General features: G+C 42.1%; 1 protein-coding gene across 2 annotated transcripts; it reads right to left on the bottom strand.

Annotated features, from left to right (window-relative positions):
* Positions 1-2,714: 2,714 nt before the first annotated feature.
* Positions 2,715-14,907, bottom strand: ILKAP (ILK associated serine/threonine phosphatase). 2 transcript variants are annotated; one of them, XM_072143252.1, is made up of 10 exons: positions 14,780-14,907; positions 12,350-12,472; positions 9,020-9,134; positions 8,025-8,131; positions 7,723-7,816; positions 7,558-7,645; positions 7,144-7,265; positions 5,640-5,759; positions 5,408-5,489; positions 2,715-2,956 (listed from the first exon to the last, which is right to left on the bottom strand). In XM_072143252.1, the coding sequence occupies exons 1-10, from the start codon at positions 14,820-14,822 to the stop codon at positions 2,828-2,830; spliced, it is 1,023 nt and encodes a 340-aa protein (XP_071999353.1). In that variant the 5' UTR covers positions 14,823-14,907; the 3' UTR covers positions 2,715-2,827. The 2 variants fall into 2 exon arrangements, with proteins under 2 accessions (XP_071999353.1, XP_071999354.1); XM_072143253.1 differs by lacking the exon at positions 5,408-5,489.
* Positions 14,908-16,766: the final 1,859 nt, after the last annotated feature.

Raw genomic sequence — 16,766 nt, 5'->3', positions numbered from 1 at the left:
ATAGCCCAATAGTATCTCAATGTCTCATTCAACATACGATACATCCATTATTATTTATAATGGTGGAACATCACATAAATGAAGTTGCAACATCTTCAACAAACTGGTTATACACAAGAGTGATTGATTAGTCATACTCACTGCGTATGCTGGGTAGAATATATCCGCCCTGAACCGAGTAACCGGAACTGAACTCCGCTGAACAAATCCTCGCTGCTCAACGTTTGGGCCGGATATTCGAAGCAGCGAGTTTGATTGAACGTACTCATGTGTAACCAGCCTTCCTCTGACCTCTATTCGCCAGTTCTCCATTTAAAGGAAATCTACCATTTGCTTTCATGCATTATGAACCAAACAAACCTTTAGAATGCTGTAGCTACACTGATGCAGAAACATATCTTGTTTAATCCCTGAGCTGAGTGGTTTTGCTGAAAATGCAGTTATTAAATTGTGATAATGAGGCTCTGGTGCTCCTGTGGCTGCTCAGGCGCTTCTCCTCTTACTCTTATTATGCACTGCTTCAGAGAATGTTATAAATCACTGAGTTATCCCTGGCAAGAACAATTAATCAATCACTACCCCAAACCACAGCTATACAGTGTATAAGTCATCCAGCTCAGGTTGATTACTCCTGTCTTGATAGTTCAGGAAGCCCCGTAATGTGTTTACTGAAGCCAGTCTGCACCCAGCTTTCCCAAGGCCCTGAATTTTATAATTGTTTGTTGAGCAAAACCACTTGGATCAGGGGTTAAACAAGATATGTTTCTGCATCAGTGTAGCTACAGCATTCTCAAGGTATGTTTGGTTCACAATGCATGAAAACAAATGGTAGCTTTCCTTTAAACTGTAACTCACCTTTTGACATAATTTGCAGAATCTGTAGTTCCAGTGCATGTACATGAGGAGTAACATTGTGTTGATACTGGGGGGGGGGGGGGAGAGATGTATTAAGACTGCTATATTTGAACTTCTCACTGCCTTCATACTGCACTTCAGATACTAAGAGGCTGTAGCCTCCAAGTGTATCTGAAGGTGTATTCTGCAGCCAGAATGAAATCTCTCCTAGGTTAGACATAGTGGCAATTTCAGATATAATACCGAATGGAGACTATAGTAAATGCATCAGAACAGGGTGTTCATACACCTGCCCATACACATTTTAATACGTACTATTTGTCTAGCAGTTTTAATGCTCTAATACCTCATTCATGCCTGTATTTCTAATTCCCTCTTTGCGCCTGTAGAAGTAAACCTAGCTGCTGTGACTCACTCTCCCCCTCCCCAATGCATAGAGCTTCTATGTAATCCAACTTCAATGAGCGTATATCTGTCTTACTAGTATAAGTGATAACTTACGTTCTCTCAGAAAAACTTTATCAGTAAGTTGGGGCGGGGGGGATGCAAGCACTTTGCTACGATAAGATACAACATTTCTTGAACTCATTTGTACCCAATTTATGCAAAAAAAAATTTTTTCTCAATATGAGACCTGTATCATATTGTAGTATATAAGGCTGAAAAAAGACGCAAGTCCATCAAGGCCAACTTTTAAGAATTAAATAAATGTTTTATCCTCATAACCCGTGATATTTTCTCTCCAGAAAGGCATCCAGGCCTCTCTTGAACACGTACATAGAGTCCGCCATAACAACCTCCTGCTAGATAACAACCACTTCTAGTCTTTAAGGCTAGAAGTGACTGCTACAAAGAATTCATGTTCCATTCTAAAAACAAAAACACAGAACCAAGTCCACCAAACGTCAAACAATTTACTGAAATGTACAGGAGCATAAAATGAACAATAACACAAAGTGAAGAGGTTCCTCTGTATCACATACCTCAAAGGCTTCCTAACTGAAATAGCTTATCATTGCCTTAACAAAAATCCAGAGTGAACACTTAATAATGGCACGGTGTGGGATCAAGAGTTTGACAGACAAAAACTTGAGAGGTTTATTTACAATCCAAGATGAAGGACAGGAGGTCCTGTGCCAGGGTCCACATGTTCAGGACCAGGTGCTTGGCCACTGCATTTCCAATCCCCAGGAAGGTAAAATGTCATTGAATTGAAGAGACATGTTCACTTTCCATATGTGCACCAGGGTACAGGACAGCGTCTATGTACAATAATGTGCACTTATATAGTGATATAGCTCCCCGCTACATCTCTACCATCACACATGAATAACCCAGCACTGCTACTTCACGTCTGCTTTAGAAAATACTTGCTTCTGCGAGGCTAGAGTCACATGGTATTCTTTTCATACCCTCAGCGTACAAATCAGGAAACACCCCGATGTATACATGGAGCATAATATGTATGTTCTCTCCGTGTTTGCAGGGGTTTCCTCCAGGTTCTCCGGTTTCCTCCCACACTCCAAAACATACTGGTAGGTTGATTAGATTACATTAGTTTGGGGGCAGGGACTGCTTTGTCATGCTTTGTGCAGCACTGCATAATCTGTGTGCTCTATATAAATAAAGGAATTATTATTATGAGGAAGTTACATTTATCTATCCTGCTGCCTCCTGCTGAGTGACACATCTCCCCTGAGTAGAGGCCATTGGAGCCCATTAGGAAACAGATGCAATATACTGTCCATATAAGAACTTTTTTTTTTGGAGGGAGGGGGGTGGGCGGTGGAAGAGTACAGGATGATGTATCCCACTGTATGATTATACATTATGTATCCTAGAAATAATAGAGGAACAGCCACAACTTAACCCTTTTATGTCACAGGACATACAAGTATTTCCTACAACAGACATGTCAGTAGTGGTGAGAGGTCCTATTTTTGTAATAGCCCCATCCTCCCCCCTCACAACATCACTGCTGTATTTGTACTACGAGCACAGTGACATTGTCGGCGGCGCCTCGTCGCACAGCTTCATTAGCAAGACGGTGGCAGGCGGCTTCGTATCGGGCATCCATGTCTTCTGGTTTAGAGGTTTCATCCTGTGGGAGGCAATGAGATTAAAGTATTCAATCAGGTTCCAAAGCAACCAGACAAGTAAATGGGCATGGTCTGCAACCAAGCATAGCACAATTGTCAGTACTGCCACTACTATACAAGCAGGAATATAGTCTTACTCCACGTAGTCTCATTCAGTCCAGCACTAGGCATTGGATTTTTACATTGGAATATTTCTTTAACACCTTCAGGACTGGGATGCGGCCCCATTTTTCAAATTTGCCTTGTGTCACTATAAGTCAGTGAGGGCGAACCTTTTACAGACCAAAACCCACTTATTTACCTTGAAGAGCCAACATGGCATTTTATACAGTAACTTATTGCTACCTGTTCTTCCACATCTTTCAATTGTATCGGCCACCTGAGGTTACCAATACAGTTGACAAAAGGAGGGTAAATTCAGACTCTCATTGTAGCCTCTCTCCAGGGTCTCTCTGTACAGGTTCTAGAAGGGGGACCTCCACTGAATGCACTTCTGTCAACACCTTCTTACTTTCCCTGCAGCTCCAAACAGCTAATAAAGTGTTGCTTTAAAACAGAATCTCTTAAGTTGCCTGGGACTGCAGGAAGATTCAGTGTTTGGTGAACTCTGTCCTTGGACAATGCCCTGAGTGCCCACAAAAAGGGCTTTGAGTGCCACCTCTGGCACCCGTACCATAGGTTCCACCAGTGCTATAAGTGGTTATTTTAAAAACTTTGATTACATAGTTTGTGTTGAGTACGGAAATTTGGCAGAAATTTCAAAAAATTCTTCTTTTAAAAGTTATAAATTCTCTACTTTTGAAGCATAGCACCCAAATTCGTTCAGAACTTACATTTCCCAAGTGTCTGCTTGATACTGCCATGGTTTTTTAAGATTCCACATATTTTACTAGAATGAAGCTTATAATTTGGGCGCCATTTTCACATAAAAAAATAAATAAATAAAGAAATTGCCAAAACTTGTATAGGCAGTCCCCGGGTTACATACAAGAGAGGGACTGTAGGTTTGTTCTTAAGTTGAGTTTGTATGTAAGTCGGAACTGTATATTTTATCATTGTAATCCCAGCCAGAACTTTTTTGGTCTCTGTGACAATTGGATTTTAAAAATGTTGGGTTGTCATAAGAATCAATATTAACACTAAAGCTTTATTACAGGCGCCTGTGATAACTGTTACAGCTGATCATTGTAGCCTAAAGTACAATAAATTACCAATATCCAGAGGTCCGTTTGTAACTATGGGTCGTATGTCGAGTGTTCTTAAGTAGGGGACCGCCTGTATTTAGATGGACCTCCTCAACTAGCAATAGACTGTGAGAGGCCTAAATAATAGCTAGACTCAAAATTACCCCATTATGGAAACTACACCGATCAACTTATGTACAAAATGTACAGGCTATAATTTTTTTTTTTTTAAATAGATAATTGATAAGATTTTATTAACCCTTTGTTGGCGGAGGAAATTAAAATGCTTAATTTTTGCTAAGAGTTTTTGCTTTTTTGGGGCTGTTCACCATTAAAATGGTATTCTATCAGTCACCACGATTACAGAGAACCCTCATTATTTGGCTTTTTTTTTCTAATTAGAGAAAATCTAATTTTTGTATCACCATCTTTTCAGAGGCATAAGTTTTATTTTTCAGCTGAAAAACAAGGTTAAGTGGTTATTTTTTTGCGAGAAGAGTTGTACTTTTTAGCGGTCTTACTTTGGAGCTTTTTAAAGACTTTTAGAGCATAGTTTTGCAGGAATAAATTTTTCCGGAACTTTTTTGGGGTTTTATTTATACAGCGATCACCTTGTGGGTCCAAAGATTTTTTTATTATACAGATTATTACAGATGTGGCAATGTTTTTTTATACTTTATTAAGTGTTTGTAAGGGAAAGTGACATTTGAGGGGGCATATATATATATATTTTTTAATTTTTTTTTTTTACCGTGTCCAAAATTGAACTTGAACAAGTGATGCTCTGATTGCTGGTTCAAGTCCAATACACTGCTCTACAATACTAAATGCATTGTAGAGCAGTGTAAACTGTCTGGCATGCTCTGACCATACGGGTCTGACTGATGCTGGCTGGCGTTGGGCAGTCTCAGGGCACTTGGCAGACCTTGGGGCTGCCCTGAAGAGGCTTGGATCCCCTGGTAAGTGGCACCGGGAGTTCAATCCTTAAGAGTAAAACCCTTACATCGAGTGTAAGGGGTTAACACTCGCAATCTGAGCCAGCTCCGATTGTGTGTTAGAATGCAGTGTCAGCTGTAAGCATACAGCTGACACCCACGGCTACTGGTGCTGGCTCTGCTCATGAGCTGGTGCCAGAAGCTGGACGTAATAGCACGTCCCAGTTTGGAAAAGTATCTTCCCGCAGGGACGTATTATTACGTCCATGTGCGGGTAGGGGGTTAATATCCTTTTCTTTTTCATAATGCCATTTTGAGCTATATAAAAACTTACTTGCACATGGCTAAGGATAAAATTGATGGCTTCTTCTGCTGAGAAGGCTTTAAAAAGGCCATCACATGCTAATAAAACAAACCTAGAAAAAAAAAAGAAAAACAAATATACTGTGGGATAATCATGAGTATTATGCACACCTCTTGACAAGATTACAGATACATAAATGTCTAACAGTAAATTCAAGGCAATGATGAAATCCAAGGTACATCTTCATAAGAACCTTACGTACCTGTCATGATCAGTTAGTGGACACCTTTTCACATCTGGGACATTAATAACACCCCAACGTTTGTACTGTCCATCACCTAGAGAACGTGATACTTCCAACACCCCGAGGACTCGCCCATCTCTGTCAAGACAAAATAAATATTGTGGTTATTAAGAATTAAGATTATTACCAGATTATTGACCAGTCAATCAGTAGTTATCTGTGAAGCCTCCTCTAGCATTCCTTGTGATATTGGGAGAGACCCTGTGAGTCCTGCTGGGACTGGTGGCTTCAATAACTGAGCGGTTGTGGAACAGTGGTACAAAATCTATAGTTTTACAGGCTTCCTTTATGTATAAATTGATTTCCACTGGATCAAATAGTTTACGGGCAGTCTCTTCGGGTTATGTACAAAATAGTTTCTTTGGGTTTGTACTCAAGTTGAATTTGTATGCAAGTCGGAACAGGAATACTTTAAATTTGTAACTCCAGGGGAAATGTTTATTTGTCCCAGTGACAATTGGATTTTCAAAATGTTGTGCTTTCATGGGAACAAGGATTATCAATAAAGCTCAATTAGACATCTTACAGCTGATCATTGCAGCCTGGGACCAAAGTAACATCCAGAGACTTCACCAGAAGTCAGGTATCCTTAAGGGCATCACCACCAGGATGAAGGACTGCATGCAAAAGAGCCTTAGGAGCTCCAGGCTCCATAGGTGTTAATGCCTGGAGCCCCTCAGGCTCATTTGCATACAGTCCTTCATCCTGTTGGTACATGTCCTTTAAGTCGGGGACAACCTTTATTTTTAGGCTACTTTATGCTCCCAACTTTCTGGACACAGACTATGCCCTCACCAGAAACAGAGGTCCATAAAGAAGTAGTTTGATGAGATTAGTGATCTGCACTGAGCCCCAATCTCAACCCCATGAAACATCTTTGAAATTCATTTTAAAGTTTAATTGATGACGAAATCACAAATGTGATCTCCAAAATGTTGTGGAAATACTTTGTATATAAAAGTGCAGTAGTGATTTGTGTGGTTTTACAGACATGTTTCTTGTGCAGCCAAATACACATCTGGTTAATAGCAGGAAAGTAAAAAAGAAAACCCTCCCGCTAAGCGCTTAGACTACATATCTTTCACCAGGAGTCTTTTGTAAGAGATTTTCAGCTGGGAGGCATCTCGCACTCCATATCTTGGTGAAACTTTTTCAGCAAATTTAACCCGCGGGCAGAGGAGAGTCTGCAGTGTGGCTTACACAGATAACTGCCTGGCATTTCACAGAATTTGCTGATTCTGCAGAAAACTGTACACACCCGAAAGCTAGGGGCTCCTCCACCCTGAAGGCAGAACGTGATGAAATAATTGTTGACACAAGAACTAAAGGACATGCCAAGTAGCTGGTGCCAGCTTCTCACAGAACTCCTCATGCCATTTGTGATCATATAGGATAATACAGATCAATAACAGGATTTGCTGTATTTTGGAACACACCAATCCAAAACAGTTAGGATGCTCACCTCACATTTCCTCCCGCTCTCTGGATCCTCATCCTCTCTTCATATTGGGTGGGACTGTGTTCTTTACTCAAGCTCAAAACTGTGGGTTTTTGGGTTTCTTCGTTCATCCTGCAGAGCAAAGCCTAGCTCAAGAAAACAGCACAGAGCATTGGAATGGAGATCTGGCATGGAATAAAATATCAGAGTCCAACATTTATGCCAAGACAGACATAGGCGTGCAAGCATAAAGAAACAGGCAGTAGCGGGGCCCATATTTATCTATACTGCTAGAATATAGATTAAAGAAAACCTATCCAAATGACATGCCCGCTGAAATGTCTCAATACTGAATATAGTTTAGTAACTTCTAAGTATATGTCTATTTCCACTGCAGGCTGCATTAGTAGTGTTAGGTGAAGGATGTTCAGTGCTCACCCTGCTGTCTCCGAGATTTGCAATATAGAGGACGTTATCTGCAACCAGTACACATAAAGCTGTTGTGCCATCTTTCCATGCTGGCTTCCTGCAGAATAAAACAGATAGAAATGGTAATAATCTGAGAATGAATGACGCTATTGCAGAGTTGAGTATGACACCCACTGGCTGGCCGCCTGCTTCAGAAACTCTTCATCGGTTTGCTTGAAAGCATCAAGCAGACTCTTCTTTATTGCCTTGTCCACACTGCCTCCTTCTCCTGTAACAATAGACAAGCAGAGACTCAGCACAACTCTTCTTCCATTACTTAGTGATATAACTTAAGGCTACATGTGCACTGCCGCAACAGCACCGCCGAAAAATAGGGCAGGAGCAGGTCCTGCCCTTGCTCAGACGCAGTGCGAAGAGACCCAAAGTGCGCACTGCACAGTATCTGGCCAACATTGACTACAAAGGAATGTACTTACCTCGAGGAAACTTTTTCACAAGATTGCGGTGCAGATTTTGTGCTGCATATCGTGCTGCCCGACAACCACCATGACCATCAAACACGGCGTAGTAAGAAAGGCGGGATCTACGGAAAAACACACCCAATGGTAACACAAGGGAAAGACTCGTATGTAGTCATATTTTCCGCTTTGTTGTAATATGCTTGTTGTAATATACTCATTAACAAATCATGCTAAACACTTAAAGGGGCCTTTTGAAAGCACTGGTCTATCTCTTGTCATCAATGTAAGTTTCGTCTGCATCCAATTCTCGTTATCTGCCACACACACTATAAATATTGTGGCTAAATGTTGTACCATGAGTAGTGGCAGAGCAGACTAAAGGTTTGTTGCATACACATAACCACCACTGCTAAAAGTACAGCAGAGGTGAGTTCGATTGCTGCTATCCCTTAGAGGGGTATTCCCTTTTTGGAAAATTAAATGTTATTGTTTGTAAGATGAAAAATTCCAGTACACTTTCTGTATCAATTCCTCGCTGTCTTCTAGATCTCAGCTTGCTGTTCTTCTATAGAAAGCTTCTATGTCTCGTTCCAGTGGACAGAAATCTGACCGTGGTCACACAGGTGCACGGCTCATTAGTATGAAAAAAAAAAATTAAAAACAAAACAGAAGGACAATCAAAAAACAAAGGAATAGGGTGCTATCCTTAAGCCTTACCCAGACAGATAGGAGGTCAGATTTCTATCCAATGGAAATAAACAATGAAGCTTTCAATAGACTGAAAGCAAGCAGAGATCTAGAAAACCTTGAGAAATTGATATACAAAGCATATCCCAAAATTGTATAACTTTTCATTACACAAATGGTAACATTTATTTGCTGAAATGGGAAAACCCCTTTAAATCATCATCAGGAGAGTCAGGCCCACCGTTGATACTGGGACCTCTATCCTTTGGAACATGAATATTCATTTGATGTTAAGATGATATGTCATTCACCCTGATACTTACATGTTGTTCAGCATAGGTTGGCACTCCTCGCTTAGATCACAAATAGTGTGAGCATCCTGTAACTCTTCCCTTTCTCCTCTCCTTTCTGCTACGTGAGCTCTTAGAGAGAAGAATCCTAGATATATAAAAATAAGTTAGTTGCAGATAAGTACAGTCGGAACTGAAAATTATTTTTTCATCAAGAGAGCACAATGCTCTGAGAGTCTATTCTAGCTAATGTAATGAAGTGGTGGGAGAGAAGACGGTACCCACACCCACTATGGGACACCTACAATGAGAATGGAGCATTCACACTCCGGAACATTGTACAATGTATAGTGCTCCGGATCTGATCTCCTTGATGTTGGAATAGGCAGGTCTAACTTCCTTGCATTTCCTGGTCACTTTATTGTTTGCTATCCTGTGGCACTTCCTTGGCTTCATTCATAAAAACAAAGCATAGAATTAATTCATTCTATGTTACGACGTTACATTATTATAAGAATATTCTGTAGGTTCAGACATTGGTGTAAATGCAATGCTCAAACACTTAATAGGTTCAAATAGTACATGAGTAAGGCTTCTTCTGCCCCCTTGTGGCAGCTGCCTGAATAATACCTTAAAGGAAACCTACCACTTGTAGTGGCAGGTTTCTGATGGAAATACCGGGCACCAGCTCAGGGTGAGCTGGTGCCGGAGCTTATTTTCGTTAGTGTTTTAAACCGCGGTATCGCGGTTTAAAACACTTTTTAAACTTTATAGCCGGCGCAGGCAGGTACGCGCTCGGCGCTTACCATGCGCGCGGCTCTCATTCACTTCCTATGTAGCCGCGCGCACGGTAAGCGCCGAGCGTGTACCTGCCTGCGCCGGCTATAAAGTTTAAAAAGTGTTTTAAACCGCGATACCGCGGTTTAAAACACTAACGAAAATAAGCTCCGGCACCAGCTCACCCTGAGCTAGTGCTCGGTATTTCCATCAGAAACCTGCCACTACAAGTGGTAGGTTTCCTTTAAATTCTTCGCTTCCATTGAAGGAACAAAAAGTAACAGAAAAATAACAGAACTGCTGAATAATTGTGCCCAATGAGCTCAACTGAATAGAAAGGGGTCTAGCAAATAATGATACAATTGTGTAGTAGTCAAGCTGAATGGGATGTCCCATGAAATTAGCACATGGGAGTGGCGGAGATAGCCGAGCTGTGCTATGCAATTTCCAACAATCCAGGTCAAATGCTTCATATAATTACTGAAAATAGGACCCACATTATCAAGATTAGTGAAATTCCCCCAAGTCGGACCCCACCTATCAGACTGTTATCCAATATCCTGTGGTTAGGGGGTAATTACAACCACACAAGTATATTTTATTCACACGCTTTTTTAATATATGTGATAGGGATGTGCACAGATTGGGGAAAACAATGTAAAATGTAAATTAAAACTTTCCTTTTATTAAGAACCAGAATGATATTCCCTAAATTTTGGATTGTGGATGCTGTAATAGACCAATTCATAGGTGATAGTAGGCTTGATGCCTGCAGTATATCAGTCCCATCACAGTCCAATTGTGGAGCAGCACAGTGAGTGTAATGGATCAAGTCCAATGGTGGGTGCACGCCTCCAACAAACCCGATCCACCGGTTTGTAAGGTCAGATATCCAAAAAAATGCAATGAGACAGCACTCCAGTAAGTATAAAGGTGATCTTTATTCACCCATGGCAAATTAAGGTGCAACGTTTCAGCTCATCCATAAAGCCATTATCAAGCATACTTGATAAAGACTCTATGGATGAGCTGAAACATTGCACCTTATCCATTTTTTTGGATATCAGTGCCATCACATAAGTATTTAGAGGTTCTATTACACACTTATGCTGCTTTCACAGCCGTTGTATCATAGATCTGTCAAGTTTGCGGCTCAATATAAGCCCCCATAGAAGGCTATGGTGCCCACACACGTCTCACGGTGCCGTACTGCGCACAGGAAAAAGATTGAGAATGCTCTCTCTTTTCCTGTGTATAGCCGGGCGCTATGTATTTCTATGGAGAGGGGAGGGGTGATCAGCGCTCATCCCTCCTCCTCTCCAGAGCTCAGCTGTATGCTCACCCAGGTTTGCCTTATTGTTACTTGATGCTATTTCTTCTACCAAAAAAGGTGTGGGGCTCAGATGTACAATAGGAACATTATTTCAGGCTGTGACCATATCCACTGCTATAATGCATGATCTCAATTAGTACTTTTAATGCATTCAATATAAACCTATATAACATGTATAAAAAGAACAGATATAACATATATAAATGGATCCTACCCCCTATATCAGTGGAGGCGAACCTATGGCACGGGTGCCAGAGGTGGCACTCAGAGCCCTTTCTGCAGGCACTCAGACCATCAGAGTTCACTAAACACTGAATCTTCCTACAGTCCCAGACAACTTAAGAGATGCTGCTCTCAGCGCTATTTTAAAGCGACACTTTATTGGCTGTTTGGAACTGCAGGGAAAGTGAGAAGGTGTTGACAGAACTGCAATATCTTTGGAGGTCCTCCTGCTGGACCCACCATTCTTCCTGTGTAGAGAGAAGCTACAATGATAGTTTGAATTTTCCCTCCTCTTGTCAACTGTACTGGTGGCCTCAGGGGGCCGATACGATTGAAAGATGTGGAAGAACAGGGAGCAATAAGTTACTGTATAAAATTCCATGTTGGCACTTCACGCTAAAAAAGTGGATTTTGGTGGAAGTTTGGGCACTCGGTCTCTAAGAGGTTCGCCATCACTGCCCCACATACTGTAAATTCAGAATTTCCTTAATTTGAAAATATTATAATATTATTAAGTATTAACATCATTAATGCCCTGCCCAAAGTGTCCCTCCTATGATCAGACCACTAAAATACTTCCAAACCAACCCTCATACTTATTTCTCATTGAGCTCTGCCTGCTGACAAGACGCTACATACCATCTGCTCAGCTCTTCCTGCTCTATAATATGCTGCCAGCTGACAGGACATTATGTAGAATTAGCTTAGCTCCTCCTGCTCTATAACATGCTGCATTCAGATAGGACACTAAGTACAATGTGCTCAGCTCCTCGTGCTCTATAACATGTTCCCTGTAGATTGGACACTTTGTACAATCTGATCCATTCTTCCTGCTCTATAACATGCTGCCTGCAGATTGTACATAGTGTTCCATCCGCTCACTTCTTCCTTCTCTATAACATGGCGTCAGCAGATTGTACATTATATCCTATCGGCTCTGCTCCTCCCTTATAACATCCTGCATTAGAATCTATAGATACACAGCTTGCAGACACACACAGTCCATGTGCATTGTTATGTTGTGTGAAAACCTTTACAAACTTTCTTTTCCTGGTGCGCGCCCTCACAGCTGTCCAAGTCACTCGCTTCTGCTCTTCGTTTCCCACTAGAGTTACCATTTGGAGGTTGGTGGTCAGGTGAAGATTTTGCTTGGGCTGCAAGAACATTGGTTCTGTTAGTTCTGAACCTTGTTAATAAGAAGAACACAGAAGGTGACTTAGTGTTATACAGGGATGTAGGGAAGTACTAACACATCATTGAGATATACAAGAAGAGAAATGAAATCACACACATCATGCACTGGATGCTGGTGCAGTTACACATCTATACAGCCAAAGTTATGCTGGATGCCCCTAGAACTGGAGGCAGATGATGGCAAATATGCCTTACTTCCAACAAAACTTTTCTCATATATTTTGCTGTATGAGCTCAGTCCAGCAATAACTCGATTTTTCGAGGTATCTGTAGGTATTTTTTTTTTTTTTTTTGCAGGATACAGCAAGCAACAGATCTGGGCTCCATTTTGTGGTCTGTCTGTCATCAGTGAGTATGTCCCCAGTGGACAGTCAGTATATCATAACACATGACCTAAGGGTCATGTGTTTTGGAGGTGACCAGCTTGTCCTGAATTCTAGAAAGGCCACACGATTGTTTTACCTATACACTGATCTGTAAATGGAGACAATCTTTATTTTTCTACAGCCTCCACATGGATCCATTAAATGCACGTTCATGTGCATGAGTCCATTGAAATGAATGCATCAGAGTGCCATCAATTAAAAAAAAAATTGAAACATTTTGGACAAAAACAACATTTATGTGCATGTAGACCAAGTCATACTTTTCAATGTCTGTGGGATACACAAGACTCAGGAGTCTGTGAGAAATCACCCTTAAAAGGGTTTTCTCACAAAACAAGTTAGCTATTTGACCGGTAGGGGTCTCAGTGATGAGACCTCAACAGATCATGAGAACAAGGGGTCAGAGGTTTCTCCGTCAGACCCCTCGTTGCTCCCAGAGATGAGTGGAGCAGACGGCCACGCATGTCCGTCCTGCTCCATTCATCTCTATGGAGCTGAGAGATTGACAAGCTCTAGTCATCTAGTGGGAGTAACAAGGGATCCGATGGTGGTACCTCTGACCCCCCCCATTCTCATGATCTGTGGGGGTCTCATCCCTAAAAAAAACCCCACTGGTCAACAAGTTAGGCCCCATCTTGTTTGGTGGGAAACCCCCTTTAAAACGTCAAAATTAGTTTGTGCACCTTGAGCACACAATTTTTATTATTCACAAAAATTCCAGGAGCCACATTCCTTGGATTGCACTAAAAAAACGAGAAAAAACCTCAGTGAATACAGCACGATTTAAAAAAATAAAAGTGAATGTGAAGATGCCAATGTCTGCAGGAATATTCTTCTTTTCCCAGAATGAATGTTTTTGGATGCAGGGATGGACATCAAGTTCATCTGTCCTCTCCAAATGGAAAAGTGTGATGTTAACAGTTTTTTGAAGTTTCTTTAGTTTAGAACATGCAGTTATTATTATGCATTTCTTATCCCCTATTGTATTACAGTGCATGATACAGGTCTGATATCCAATTTATTCAATAGTAATAAATGAATGGCAGTTCTGGGAAACTTTGAGAGGCTTCCACATTCCCCCAGATTTGTTACTTTCCATGATAAAGTTCTCTGGAATGCTCTTCCCCAGACTCTCAGACTAATACCCACTCTCCAAAGCTTCAAACGTGCTCTTAAAACCCATCTCTTTAGGCAAGCTTATCACACTCGCTAACCGCATGAAATGTCAACTCTCCCTTTATTAATCCATCCTATCTGTTATCTGGCAAACAGCTGATATATACCAAGCTCCAGGCTTGGCTGCAGTCTTTTTCACCTAGGACCCTGTAAATAAGATGGCGGCTGATGGCTGGTTCAAGCAGCAACATCGTTGTTTAGTAAATTATTTATTAAATTATTTTTATATTGTTCCCTTATAAAGAATGGCTGGACCATTATACAACCTCTTGTGTCACCCCTTCATCCTCATAGTCTGTAAGCTCTTGTGAGCAGGGCCATCACTCCTATTGTTCTATATGACTGTTTGTTCTTTGTAATGTAATATAGTTGTATATGTCCCCTATGGTTTGTAAAGCGCTACGTAATTTGATGGCGCTATATAAATAAAGATTATTATTATTATAAAGGATGGAGTAACCCCTCAGATGCTGTGGGCAGATGTGATCTGCATGGTTATCATGATCCAGCCATGACATCCACACTGACACATACACTGGGGTATAGCTCTGCAGGGTTTGCACTTGTATCATGTCACTGACCCAAATCCGGACCAGCAGGATAGTATAGAGCACCATGATCAGACTGCGCACTACTCTGTATACTACAATGTACAGCCCTCCCTGCGCTGACTCATGTACATGTGGACACGGACTAAGCGCTCACCAGGAGCCCGCGGCGGCTCGGGCAGCTCATCGTACAGCTCCATCCCGGGACTGTACCGGCCCACGGATACGGTGCACAACACTGTGCTCTCGCGAGATTATAATGCTATTCCCGAAAACTCGCAATCAATGTAGTAGGCGGGGCCTCGTGATTCGTCAGCCAATCAACGTGAAATCCAGGCGCGCCTGCGACCAATCGGAATAGAACTGCGGGGGATGAGTACTTCCGTTTAGTACAATAACTTTATTAACAATCAACACACAAATCAGATGGATGTGTATGGGGGTTACTGAAGTGCACATCATATCTAGGGAGTCTTTAGTATTGAGGACCCCCTGTATCTGTGTAATGGCGTGGTTCTGCACATTCTCTGGGTCCAAATCCCTCTCCCCACATTCGCCAATTTAAATTGGACACATTATTAAAAAAGAGGAAGCCACTAGGGACACTCCTGGCCAATCATAGCCATAGCTAGATGTTAGAGGTGTCTATTTCTGGATTGGATGTTTGGCCACCAATCCGGCAAAATGTCGGGTATACCAGGTCTGTTCCTCTCTAGAAGCCATGGCATTGGGGTGGATTTGTCAAAAGTGTCTCAGAGGTAGACAATGCATCTGTATCCAGAGACATATACCGGCAGGCAGAGACATACTTTTGCCCCTGTCTGCACAAAATATATACATCATATCCCGTGGAAAACACAGTATGGAAAGTCACAGAACTTCAAGATCATTGAAGGCAATGGGTAATGGCTTCAAAGTCATAGCTCCCAACCATCCCGGATTTGGTGGGACTGACCTGGTTTCAATCGTTGTCCTGCCTCCTGGGCAGTTGGGAGATTGTCCAGGACTACCCTGATTTGTCCGGCTCCTGCTGGTGCCATACTTTACAGCTGTAGAGGCGCGTCCTGCTACTTCCTCAGCTATCTACTTCTTTTTAGCGGATATGTGAGGTGGTAGTGCCTCCCTTCAGATGGCTCCTCACCCTCCTCCGAGTCACATTCAGAGCCCTGTCAGAATTACCAGAATTACAGTGGGACTGCTGCAAGGGAACGAGGAAGGTTTTTTTTTTTTGCTTTATGCATGTGGAGAACAGGGACCACAGTAAGAGGAGGATAGAGGACAGGGAACACAGTAAGAGGAGGAGGGAGGACATGAGACCAGAGTAAGAGGAGGTTGGAGGACATGAGACCACAGTAAGAGGAGGATGGAGGACATGAGACCACAGTAAGAGGAGGAGGGAGGACATGAGACCACAGTAAGAGGAGGAGGGAGGACATGAGACCAGAGTAAGAGGAGGATGGAGGGCAGGGGACACAATAAGAGGAGGAGGGAGAACATGAGACCACAGTAAGAGGAGGATGGAGGACTGGACACAGTAAGAGGAGGAGGGAGGACATGAGACCACAGTAAGAGGAGGATGGAGGGCAGGAGGCCACATTGGGAAGAGAGGAGGGGGAGGAGTGCAGAAAGCTCAGGCATTATAACTATGGGGAGATAAATAGAAGTGGAGGACAAAATGAAAGGGTGAATAAAATTAAAGAGGGGGTATTATATGAGTCCTTAAGGGAGTTGGCCACAGGAAGGGGCTATAACACGATGTGGGGGCATTAAAAGGGTTGTTCACTTTAAAGGGAACCCGTCACCACTATTTTCACAAATACAGCTAGTGACAGGTTCCTATAGAGCTCTAATAACTATCTGACACCCTGCTTGTAGCTAAAAATTATGCCCCTGAGATTCCCATATATTCAACTTTATAGTTTTATCTGGTAACTAAGCATGGCTACATGTAGTCCAGGTGGGCGTGGCCTCCTCGGGCTGAATCCAGCAGCTCCTCCCCATCCCTATCTCTGTATGCTGCTATAATGTCATGTGACCAGGGTGACATCATCGCAGGTCCTATAGCTTTTGTAGCATTAGGAGCTGTACACTAAGCATATATGTCATGAAATCACAGCATATTTTATCACATGAAATCACAGCAG

The sequence above is a fragment of the Engystomops pustulosus genome, chromosome 3 (genome assembly GCF_040894005.1).
Source record: "Engystomops pustulosus chromosome 3, aEngPut4.maternal, whole genome shotgun sequence".
Taxonomy (NCBI): Eukaryota; Metazoa; Chordata; class Amphibia; order Anura; family Leptodactylidae; genus Engystomops; species Engystomops pustulosus.
The sequence above is the reverse complement of the archived record's forward strand: the minus strand, read 5'-3'. Positions and strand labels throughout refer to the sequence as shown.

Coding starts and splice junctions, on each gene's coding strand:
- ILKAP (XM_072143252.1), bottom strand. CDS start 14,822: ATGGAGCTGTACGATGAGCTGCCCGAGCCGCCGCGGGCTCCTG. Junction 9,135..12,349: donor GGAAAAGAAAGTTTGTAAAG/GTTTTCACACAA, acceptor TTATATATCTAG/GATTCTTCTCTCTAAGAGCT. Junction 8,132..9,019: donor CAACCTATGCTGAACAACAT/GTAAGTATCAGG, acceptor GTTTTTCCGTAG/ATCCCGCCTTTCTTACTACG.